The following is a 12,360-nucleotide window of genomic DNA, read 5'->3' on the forward strand; positions in this document are numbered from 1 at the left end:
GCTGAGGCTGGAGAATCGCTTGAACTCTGGGGCGGAGGTTGCAGTGAGCCGAGTTTGCACCACTGCACCCCAGCCTGGACGAGAGTGAGACTCTGTCTCAAACAAACAAAAAAGTCCTTTTAGTCATAGGAGTAGCTATATATAATTTATTTTTTTGAGATGAAGTTTTGCTCTTGTTGTCCAGGCTGGAGTGCAATGATGCAGTCTCGACTCACCGCAACTTCTGCCTCCCGGGTTCAAGCGATTCTCCTGCCTCAGCCTCCCAAGTAGCTGGGATTACAGGCATGCGCCACCACGCCCAGCTAATTTTGTATTTTTAGTAGAGACAGGGTTTTCTCCATGTTGGCCGGGCTGGTTTCGAATTCCCAACCTCAGGTCACCCGCCCACCTCGGCCTCCCAATGTGCTGGGATTACAGGCGTGAGCCACCATGCCCGGCCAATATATATAATTATTTTTTTAAAGCTCAGAATGGAAATTCACTGATTCAGGGTAAAACGCAGCCATTGCTTCCTTAATTAGAAGAGTGTTTTTGTGGAAGAGTAATGGACTGTACCCTTCTTTCCCCAGAAAAAAAGCAGCACCTGAGGATTCTGAACAGTTCTCTGCTCAGTGATGATCAAGCCTTCCTTTGGACAAGCTTAAATAACTCAGCCACTGTTCTTTGTTGGAGGACTTTGGGACTACTGATGCAATGTGTCCACTTGGGGGCTCTTTGGAGAAAAAATTGCTAATTTCAGAGGGGTAGCCGCACCAATGGTTAAGGAAATCCCCGGGGAGAAAATGTTTCTGTCTGGATTACAGAGAAGACATTTTATTTACTCATTCAATCTTCATGATAATCTTGTGAAGCTGTAATTAATATCCTTATTTTTGCAGATTAGGAAACTAAGACATACTGAGGCTGGGTGCCTGGTTCAAGATAATATAGCTAACATTATTGGACATGCAAATCAAGCCCAGATTTGTGACTCTGAGCTGATGTTAATTCTGTCACAATATTGGTTCTCAAGATAAATCTTTCCAGGTGAGGAGAAAAGGGAATAAATATCTAGAAGTCCCCTTAAACCAGAAGTAATTAATTCGTTTGCAGAAATTGGCAAAATTTGGGGTTCCCTTCTTAAAAGTTTCCTTCTGTCACTTGGAAAAAATTTAAAATATGTGCATTAGGTTGACAAAGATCAAAAAAATTAAAAAAAAAACCCTTTTTGGAATACTGTGGAGAAAGGAGCACTTTTATTTATTTATTATTTATTTTATTTTATTTTATTAATTAATTATTTTTTTTTCTTTTTCTGAGACAAGGTCTCATCTCACTCTCTTGCCCAGGCTAGAGTGCAGTGGCCTGATCTCGGCTCACTGCAGCCTCAGCCACCTCAGCTCCACTAGTAGCTGGGACTACAGGCACATGCCAAGTTTCCCAGGCTGGTCTCAAACTCCTGAGCTCAAGATCCTCCCATCTCAGCCTCCCAAAGTCCTGGAATTATGAAAGAGGCACTCTTTTTTTCTTCTTCTTTTTTTTTTTTTTTTTTTTGAGACACTCTTGCTCCGTCTTCCAGGTTAGAGTGCAGTGGGGTGATTTTGGCTCATTGCAACCTCCACCTCCCTGGTTCAAGTGATTCTGGTGCCTCAGCCTCCCGAGTAGCTAGGACTACAGGTGTGTGCCACTGCGCCAGGCTAATTTTTCTATTTTTAGTAGAGACGGAGTTTTGCCATGTTGGCCAGGTTGATCTCGAACCCCTGACCTCAGGTGATTTGCCCACCTCTGCCTCCCAAAAGTGTTGGAATTACAGTCATGAGCCACTGCACCCGGCCAAAAGGCACTCTAGAACACTGCTGGTGGGAGTATGAATTAGCATAACCTTTACCGGGGACAACTTGGCACTATCTATTAAAACTACAAATGTACATACCTTTTGACTCAGCAACTGCTCTTCTAGAAATCTATACTACAAAATGACATATATTAAAGGTTATGCACTGCAGCATTGTGTGAAATACATGCAACAGATTGGAAACAACTCAAGTGCCCGCCGATAGAGAACTGATTAAAGTAAGCTCTATCTCTATTCCATACAGCCCCAATAATGAGGAAACTGTCTACTTATAGTAATATTTCCAAGTTATAAGTGAAATAAGCAAAATTCAGGAAATTGGTTTGATATGCTTTTATTTATGCAAAAACTTCTATATGTGTATGCTTTTGTAGGCATAGACTATGTATGGAAGAATATACAATAGACTGATAACAGTTACCCCTACTAAAGGGTAAGTAATATTACTGGGGTTGGGGAGAGGATGATTCAGAGCAAAAATAAAGTGAGGACTTTAAGGACTTTAATTCCTTTAATTTTTTTTTTTTTTGAGATGGAGTCTTGCTCTGTCGCCCAGGCTGGAGTGCAATGGTGGGATCTAAGCTCACTGCAACCTCTGCCTCCCAGGTTCAAGCGATTCTCCTGCTTCAACCTCCCAAGTAGCTGGGATTACAGGCACTTGCCACCACACCCAGCTAATTTTTGTATTTTTCATAGAGATGGGGTTTCACCATGTTAGCCAGGCTGGTTTCAAACTCCTGACCTCATGATTCACCCGCTTTGGCCTCCCAAAGTACAGGAGTGAGCCACCACGCCCGGCCTCCTTTTAAATTTTTTTTTTTTTAGAGATGGAGTCTCACTCTGTCGCCCAGGCTGGAGTGCAGTGGTGCGATGTCGGCTCACTGCAACCTCCGCCCCCCGGGTTCAAGTGATTCCCCTGCCTCAGCCTCCCGAGTAGCTGATTACAGGCACCCGCCACCACACCCGCTAATTTTTGTATTTTTAGTCGAGACGGGGGTTTCACCATGTTGGCTAGGCTGTTCTTGAACTCCTGACCTCAGGTGATCTGCCCAGCTCAGCCTCCCAAAGTACTGGGATTACAGGCGTGAGCCACCGTGCCTGGCCTTAAATTTTTAACCATATGAATGTATTAGGTATTCAAGAAAAATATGTTGAATGAAAATTTAAAATAAAAAATAAGTAAAGCACATCGAATTTAAGGTACCTAATGTGTAAGGCACAGAATGTCTTTTTTTTTTTTTTTTTTTTTTTTGAGACGGAGTCTTGCTGTCGCCCAGGCTGGAGTGCAGTGGCGCGATCTCGGCTCACTGCAGGCTCCACCCCCCGGGGTTCGTGCCATTCTCCTGCCTCAGCCTCCCGAGAAGCTGGGACTACAGGCGCCCGCCACCTCGCCCAGCTAATTTTTTGTATTTTTAGTAGAGACGGGGTTTCAGTGTTAGCCAGAATGGTCTCGATCTCCTGACCTCATGATCCGCCCGCCTCGGCCTCCCAAAGTGCTGGGATTACAGGAGTCGTAATGTCTTTTTATGATCAGCAGAATGGTTAACGGATATTTGGTGTCAGACCCCAGTGAGTTTTAGCACTTCTACTTACTAGCTGTGTGACTTTAGACATTATTCTAAGCCTCAGTTTCCCCATATGTAAAATCAAATTTATCTCATAGAATTGGAGAGAATTGAATGCACATAAAGCACTTAGGCTCACAGAAAGCACTCAAAAATGTTATTATTAATACTTTCGCCCTAAAATCTCCAACAATAAACCAAATTCTGACTTGCTCTGGCTCCTTTTGGACTAGTCTAGAGGCAAAGAGACAAACTATATGATTTCTCAAGGAGTTTTTCTGCTCAGAGGCTTGAGTCTGGGGACTCCACACAATATTCGAAGACATTCTTCCTTCTTTCTGCTGCCTTGCAACCTGCAGACCTCCCACCTGTGTTAAATGAAGAATGCTTGAAGTGAGGTTACTCAGAACCCACCCGGTTCATGTTTTCTCAAGGGTAGAAGGCGGGAAGAAATCTGTTGACACAGTTATATAAAGCCTGTCATTCAGTCCCCTGCCTATTACCTCTGCAGACCGTTATGCATATTAAAGAAGGGGGGGCGGCAAATACAAAAGAAAAATAAGAGAGACGAGAGAGAGAGAGAGAAAGAGAGAGAGACAGAGAGAACGAACAAATCAGGATGCTTGAGGGAATCCACGTGGTCGCCAATCTGTAACTGATCAGAGCAGCTACACTGAAGCAAAAACCCCAGCGCCCAACGCTAAGTATATTGCAATGGAGAAACCGTCCACAATGGGGTGTCTCTGTCCTTAGCAGAGCCTTGGGGCTGCCGTTTAAGACCCTCCTGCTACTCCCACCCTTTTAGCATCTAGTAAACCACGCGCTGTAACAACGGAATCTTGTTCTGTGTACGCGTTGTGCGAGTGTGCGCTTTGCAAACCATCTGGGCCCCATCCTGCGCGGTTGGAACGAAGATCGATTCGGGACGAGTTGGGGGAGTTGAGGTTTGCCTGTGTCTCCTCCCTTTCATTGCTCCTCTCCAGCCCCCATCCCATCGTCCGCTCTGCACAAATGTTTCGCCAGTGGAGGGACGTAGGTTTTCAGCACCAGGAGGCTGTGGACCTTCTCTGGAGGCGTGAAGTGCACCCTCCGGAGGGCCAGAGCTGAGTGCAACCTGCTCACAACGACCCTCTCCCTCCTTCCCAAATTCGCCGCCCCAGGCTGTAATATTACATGCAGTGCGCTGTATCGGTGCGGGAGTCCAGGAAGGCTGCGTGACCTTCCAGCGAACTCCCCCTCGGCTTGGGGGATGGAGGCTGCCCCGGGGCCTGCAGGCTGTGTATCGATCCCCCAGCCTCAGCCAACGCAAGTTCTCCCGACACAAACCCCTCCCTACCCTCTCGGCTTTCCCAGCCTTGCAGGCTTCTAACGCTATGCTCGAGGCGCCCTCCCCTCTTTCCCGCAATAAAGTAAACCCGGTGGATATTCATTCCCCTCCCTAACTCGCCTCCTTCTTTCCCCCTCCCCCCTCAGCTTACTAACCCCGCGCACAGAGCTCGCCGCCGGCGGGCCCCTTCCACCCCGTGTATCATAATGCCCAACGCTCTCCTCCTCCCCCTCTCTTAATCAGAAACGTGCTCGCGAGCCCCCCTCCCTCTGCGTGCATACATTAGGGTCTGCTTTGCATGCAGCGGCAGGCAGAGACCGGAGGAAGAAGGGGCGGGGGCGCTTTTGCCCGCCTCTTCCCTCCAGGCCCCGTTAGCCACCCAGCTTCAGCTTCGTTGTAACACCGCGTCGTTAGCGGAGCACGCCGTGGCCTCAGTGCCCGGGCTGGAGAAACACAACCCAACTCCCTGCAGAAGGGCACGAAAGCCAGACGAGTGCACAGTAGAGCGAGGAGGTGGCAGGAGACCTGCCACTCGGTGTGTGCATTTTGGAAAGAGCTCCAGCATGAAAATGGGAGGGGCTCCTTTTTTATTTTTTAAAGTGCGTTCATTGAGGGCCTTTCTGTTTTGCATATAGTAAACTGGGCAGCGCTTCTGTTTTGCATGTAGTACAATAAGGGCTCTTTTATTCTAGAAGCGTTCAATTCGGGCTAACCCATCTTGTATCCGTGCCCTGGGGCGGAGGAGAAGGCTCACTGCTCCCCGACCCAGCCGCCGCGTTATACTGGAAGCTGCTCTCCCGGGCGGTTCGATTCCCAGCGCGTCCCGGGAACGTGTGTAATCGGCCTCTCGGCGCTCAAGGCTGCAGGCGGCCCGGCTCCCTCCGCCTCCATCCTCCGCGTAGTCCTCGCCCCCTCCCCCTCTCTCCGGAACCCGCGCTCTGCTCCGGGCTCCCGGGCTTCCTTCCCCCCTCCTTTTCCCGAGCAATGCCTCTCCCGGAGGGCGGGGCATGCAGTTATCCAGGTTGCGGGGCCGGCGGGCGGGCAGGAGGCGGCGGCCCGGGCCTCGGGATGGAGTTGCAGCGCCCAGGCGTCAGAGGCGGAGGCCCGAGGCCGCTATACAGATTGCGGGGCTGGCGGGCGCGGCCCGGCGCTCTGCGTAGCGGCCGGCAGGGTGCAGGCGGCCGGGCGGCGCAGAGCTGGTTAGGCAGGTTCCGGGGCCCCGTGCCCCCCCCTCCGCCTCCCCGCCCCCCTGTGTTGTCGCCTCTCCCTCTCGCTGCTTCACTTCACGGGGCGAACATGGCGCACAGCTGTCGGTGGCGCTTCCCCGCCCGACCCGGGACCACCGGGGGCGGCGGCGGCGGGGGGCGCCGGGGCCTAGGGGGCGCCCCGCGGCAACGCGTCCCGGCCCTGCTGCTTCCCCCCGGGCCCCCGGTCGGCGGTGGCGGCCCCGGGGCGCCCCCCTCCCCCCCGGCTGTGGCGGCCGCGGCGGCGGCGGCGGGAAGCAGCGGGGCTGGGGTTCCAGGGGGAGCGGCCGCCGCCTCAGCAGCCTCCTCGTCGTCCGCCTCGTCTTCGTCTTCGTCATCGTCCTCAGCCTCTTCAGGGCCGGCCCTGCTCCGGGTGGGCCCGGGCTTCGACGCGGCGCTGCAGGTCTCGGCCGCCATCGGCACCAACCTGCGCCGGTTCCGGGCCGTGTTTGGGGAGAGCGGCGGGGGAGGCGGCAGCGGAGAGGTAAGGGGGCGAGGAACCCCCAGGTCCGGGGTCTCGACCCTCTGCGGAGCCCCCTCCCCTCCCCCATCCGGGATTGAGGAGCATCCCAATTCTGGGACCATCTCGGGGTCCCTGACCCGGGGCGAATGGCTCTCCCATCTTGGGACCCCCATGCAGGGCTGCAGACCCCCAGGCGCCCCCACCCCGGGGTTTGGGCCCATCTGGCTGAGGGCGTTTGCCCCCCGCTCTCCTCCCCCTGACCCTTCCCCAAATCCCTTGGCACAGACCCCCTCGCCGGGGTTTCCCATCCCGGGACTGAACCCCTCCTCCCTTTCACAGATTACCTCATCCGAGCAAGATTCCTCCCTCCCTCCCTCCTAGAGACCTGATCCCGCCACATCCCCGCCTCCCTCTCTGGGCAGATGTGTTACTCCTAGGGCAGTTTTTCTCTAGGGCATCTCTCGGGTGATGGCCTCATCCAGGGCCACGTTCTCCTAGCCCTTGGGGATCGTGTCCCTTCCAGCACCTTGCTTTCGAAAACCCGATGAACCCTCGCCCCATCCCCGGGCCAGGTCCCTATACTGCCAGCCACTCCCCCTTCCTTCACCTCCACCCTCTACCCCCACCCCAAGCAGACCGATCCTCCCCCATCCCGCCCTACCCCACCGGGGAAAATCTCTCCTCTGCACCTTGCCTGGTCTCACCTCCTTTCCCTCTGAAGATAACGGTGATTCCTCATACAGCAGTCTCTTCCCCCCCCCACCCCGTCTTACAGGGCTACAGTTTCTAGCCTATTGGTAGCCGGGAATTACTCTACCTTCACTCCACCCTTTCCCTCCTTTAGAATGAAGGATTAGTGGCATCTTGGAGGGGAAAATAGTCCACTGTCCCCTAGGCTTAGAGAAGAGCAGCTTTCCACCACTCCCCTTGGAGAGGAGGCAGGCTTTCCCTCCAGCTCTGGGGAAGGGGGCCCCTGTGAGGGGAGGTGTTTGGTGGGGGGGGGACTGAGGCAGCATCCTCCCAGGGGAAGCAGCTGCTCTCCTACCCCACCCACTGCGCCTGAGAGCACGCAGTCTCCAACCCGAGCTCCCTCCCGCCCTTCTCTTCTCGTCATTTCATTATTGATCCACCTTTTCCTAGGCCAATCCTGGGGCTTGGAAGGGGTGGGGGAAGCCAGGTTGGGGTGAGGAGAGTAGATAAGGGACAGTTATACTTTAGTGTGGTGGCGGTGGTTGCTTTGGGATGGGAGAAAAAGGATTATCAAGCAAAGTTATTCCTTAGAAAGGACTTGGGGTTGTCTCTGATTCTTGTAAGGGGACCCAAGGTGGATGAAGGGTTAGAGCGTTGCCCCTTCCCCATTAGTACTGGGGCAAGAACGGAGTTGCTTCTATAAACATTATTCAGCCCCCTTCAGCAAAAAGGAAAGTTGCCCAAGGAAGGGAAGTTGAGTTCAGGTTCAGCCAGTGGCGTTGCGCATTTGTTTTCCATTGGATGCAGAAGGGGGGAGTTCGAATTGTAGAGGGGGGAGGATGGCATGGGGGATGCTAGGAGGAGGAAGAGCAGCTGCTAGGGGCTGAAGCGAAGGGGGGTAGGGGGTTGCTGCTCTGGAGTGCTCTTGATTGAAACAGAAAGGGAAAGATAACAACCAGCCGTTTCCTGCGTGCTCTGCCGTTGGTGCACACAAAATATCCTGGGCAAACCCCTTGTCCCCTATTGTGCCCCGCACCCCTTTAGATTTACGGAAAGATCCTGGGAAGAAGGGGAGGGAGGAGATCCCAAGGACCCCGGCCCCTCCTTTCAAGGAGCTGGCATTTTTTAGTTGTTAGTCTTCCTGCCTCCTTTTTTTTAATCGTTTCTAAGGCAGCCTGATCAGGAGACTGACAACAACCCGCCTTCTGACAGAGCAAGGAGGACATGATGGGGGCGTGTTCCTTGCTATGTAGCTAGCTGCAGCGTCCCCTTTCCCTGCCTCTCTCTGCTCTATCTCCACCTCCTTTTCCCAGCCTTCAGAAGGCAGCTGCAGTCAGCAGGGTTGTTTGAGACTATTTATTGGTTGCTGTAGATTATTATTTTTTTTTGAAAGGCCAATTCTGTATTTTTTAAGCTAACAACACAGATCCCATGTAGTTGGAGAACCAAAGGCCACATACATGACAAAAAGACTGAACCGTTCAGGTTACTTGCATGGAGTTGGTGCTTAAATGTGAGTTGATTTTGCTTTTTTAAAAGATACAGCAGCAAAAAAAAAAAAAAAGAAAAGAAAAAAAGAAAAAAACTGACATTTCATTTACCTGCTTATTTTCAAAATTGAGACTTGCCTGGTTATATGTAGCATTTTAGCCCCGTGTATATTTGAGTTTAATAAGAAAGTCTCTATTAGGAGAAGTTAGTCCATTTTAAGGGGATCCTAAGAAGCATTTTCTTCTTGTTCAGTATGCTTATTTATTTTGTATTGAAGGACTAAGCATTCACATTCCAAATATTATCACATATTCAAAAGCAAAGTTTTATGCTGACAGCTTCCAATCATAGTTTTTCAAGAGACTGGTTAGAAAGAGAGCCACCTGGATTCAGGGACCTAATGTCTGGGCACCAGAATATTTTATCTGTTGGTCTTTGACAAATCACTTTTAAAGTTTTAATCAGGGGCTAAACGTTTTCTTATCTACTGGCATTATGAGATAATTGTAAACTACTGTTTTATTTTTCTTAACACTAGTATATAATGTAAAGCCTGTCAAGGAATTGCAGTTATTTCAAATAGGATCATATTTATAAGGGGTTTTTTGTCTTTAAAACTTTTTCCTGAACAGTAGTTGCTGCTTCATTATGAGAAGAGTGGTTGACTCCTTACATTAAACTTGAGTATTTTTTCTGAATTGGACTTGAATGAGCTCTGTTCCATGGGTAAGCTTTTTATGTGGTGTTTGAGGCAATCCAGTATGAGTTGATGGTATGCATTGAGTAGTGGTAAACCTCTGACCTGGTAGTTTTCAGTGTAGAAGCAAGCACTTTTTTTTTTTTAACATAGCCTTACTAATCAATGATAAAGTTCCAAAAGGGAAGTTTAGGGTTCACCCTGGGCTGACATAGAATTCTAAAGACTGCTTCTCAGAACTCACTCATAGCTCTGTATCAAGTCTTATCTGAATTCATGAAGAAATGGTTATATGATCCAAAATGATTCTAACCTCTTTAAACTCTGGTTTGCCTTCAGTGAATAATGACTATAACTTGCCTGTAACAACACCTATGTTAATACTTCTAAAACTAGGTAACAGAACTTCCAGATGACTTTGCTGTTTGAACTCCCTTAGCCATAGGAGACTTGTCCTTCACTGCTGTTGGTTCCTAACTTCCTTTGTATGACAATTAGGAAGTAGAATTGAGGTTTTGTTTTATTGAGCACTGTAAGAAATCAGAGGTCCATTTTTTGCCTTTCCCCTTCCCTCTGTAGTGTCAGTATCCCATTTTTCTAAGGATTCTCTCAGGTAATGTTCATACTACTGTACTTTGCCATCTAAATAAACATAGTACAGCAGCACCCTTTCTGTTGACTAGAAGTTAGGCTGTTGTAATAATAAACCCCTGAAACAGTGTATTTATCAGTAACTAGTCTTCGTTTATTAATGTCATAATCCAGTTACCTTCCCTACTACTTCACAAAATATTAAAAGCAAAATTTCCGTCCTGATCATAACATAGCAAACTTTAATTAGATACAAATTGAAACTGAGTTACAGCATTGGTGTGTATTTATTTTCACTTGAAATTGCAGTTTAGTTCATGTGGACTGAGACAGGCTTTTGGATTGGACTTGAAAAGATAGTACTCCTGCAGCTGAAAGGTAGTAGGAGAGCGTGATTTTTTTTTTTTTTTTTTTTAATGTTTACTGGTCATGTATGTACCAAGAGTGGGAGTTGCTCCTTCATTGCCTTCACAGCTAGTCCTAAGATTGGCAGAAGGTAAATGCAGGAGGGAACACAAGTAGAGTGGAGTGCACGAAGCCTCCGAGTAGAAGTCAGTGGATGTGGGCTCTCATCTCCGTTACTGAACAGTTATGAGACCCTGGGCAAATTCACTTTTAACCTTAAATTTCTGATCTGTAAAGTGAAAAGTTTGGACTAAATAGCTCATGAATCTGTTCTGTGTCAGTATTATGATTCCTTTCTGTTGTATTAAACTTTTGGTCAGATCAGAATTTCTTATTCTGAGTTTATTTCAAAAGTCAGAGTCAAGTGAGACGATTTGATAATTTTTGTTTTTTTTTTTTTTGAGTCAGGGTCTCACTATGTTGCCCAGGTGCATCTTGAACTCCTGATCCTCCTGCCTCAGCCTCCTGAGTAGCTGGGATTCTGTTTGATAATTTTTAATATCAGATTATACATTTGCCCATATAACTGGCATTATTATTAGGAGGAGAAATTTCAACTTGGAAAGTTTTCGTTATGTGGAAAAAACATAAGGACTTTGGTGAAGTTGACCAGTTTCATTTATAAGAAAAATGAGGATAAAGTTTTTACACATAGTTCTGAGAACCTACAGAATCCCAGGCATTATCTGGTGTTTAGAGGCCCTCTTGTTTGGCTAAATGTGTTGTCATTGTTGTGAATTCCAGACTATCCAAAAGAGAAGTTATTTTCAGTCTAGGTGGTATATTCCTGTAGGTGTATGAATTTTGAATGAAAAGAAAAATCCAATACATCAATGTATTTATAAATCTGAAGTGATAGTACCTACTTCATAGGATGTAGTTATTAATGTGTTCTGAAATGGTTTATACTGAGCATTAGAAAGTCAGTCTTTAGAACTTTTCTTCCTCTGTGACTGAAAACCAGATGACATGTCCCCATCTTTCACTTCCATTTAATTATCTTAAGGCACATACTCCTGGAAGAAATCATCATTCACACAATAGTCATCCATCTTCTTATTGGAAATTGAGAGAAACTATTCCCATCTTGACTTAATTCTCATCTCTTTGCTCACCTTAGAGCTGTCCTTCCGTGGGGCAGCTGTGCAGACTCTATACCAATTGCCTCCCTTACCCTGTGGCTAGAGGGGGTGGCAACAGTGCTTTGCTTGCTCAGAGGCATAACAGACTGCAGTGCCTCTCTCTTTTGGAAACTCGCTGTGTTTTAATTGTAGGTCTCCTAATTAAGATCTCTTTGTGCCTGCCCACATTCCACTAGTGTTGGCACAGAGCTTCAGCTTCCTTCTAGCACTTAACTGAAGGCCTTCAATCGGGCCTTTTGTGAATATCTTGTCTCTTTCCATTCTTCCTCTGCCAAGGTGGAGAGCCCAGTGGCATAGACCTTTGAGAAGGGGGAAGCTTTGTGACTATCACTACTTTGGGAGGAATTTATTCGAGGATTGCTGGGATGGGACCTTCCTTTGTTTGCATATGTTATTTTCAGGGATTAAGAAAGGTTAAATTACTAATGAGTCTGGCATGATGTACCTACACTTTAAGCAGATTCTTAACCCTATAGGCACTAGTAGGAAAGAGGATGCCACAGAGTTCACTGTTACAAAGTATTTCCTTGGATCTTATCTAGACTGGTTTATGAAACTTGATGAGTAAAATATTGTCGTGGAGTAAATCTCAGACTCATGATTTTTGTGGACTCTGAGGTTGTTGAAGACAAGACAATCAGATGAAATTATTGATTGCTCCTAAGTTGTATCGGCTTTGAGACACAGACTGAATTAAAGTTAGCTTTGAGATCTGAGTTAACTTTTGATTAGAAAGACTTTAGGAGGTTCTGGAAATTGTTGAGTTAATTAAGAATACCCTTGTAGGCTCCACTATTTCTTGAGATGTTCAGGAATTGTCTAGGCTTCTAGAGTATTTTCAGAATAAGATAAAATAGCTTTTCTGGAAAAAGTAGTTTGACTTTAGTTTCCAGGACCTTCGTATTCAAAAT

The 12,360-nt window shown here is 47.9% G+C and overlaps 1 protein-coding gene across 7 annotated transcripts in view; it reads left to right on the plus strand.

The window, feature by feature from the left end:
• The first annotated feature begins 5,952 nt into the window (after nucleotides 1–5,952).
• Nucleotides 5,953–12,360, plus strand: part of KMT2A (lysine methyltransferase 2A) — a 90,586-nt gene continuing 84,178 nt past the window's right edge. For 3 of the 7 annotated variants that reach the window (XM_055355029.2, XM_019036216.4, XM_019036217.4), the window contains exon 1: nucleotides 5,954–6,454. In XM_055355029.2, coding sequence (XP_055211004.1) covers nucleotides 6,023–6,454 — 432 coding nt within the window. In that variant the 5' untranslated portion in view covers nucleotides 5,954–6,022. Of the gene's footprint in view, nucleotides 6,455–8,537; nucleotides 8,637–12,360 lie in introns of all 7 variants that reach the window. The other 4 variants (XM_055355026.2, XM_055355027.2, XM_031015811.3 and 1 more) reach the window with 3 other exon arrangements.

The sequence above is a fragment of the Gorilla gorilla genome, chromosome 9 (genome assembly GCF_029281585.2).
Source record: "Gorilla gorilla gorilla isolate KB3781 chromosome 9, NHGRI_mGorGor1-v2.1_pri, whole genome shotgun sequence".
Classification (NCBI taxonomy): Eukaryota; Metazoa; Chordata; class Mammalia; order Primates; family Hominidae; genus Gorilla; species Gorilla gorilla.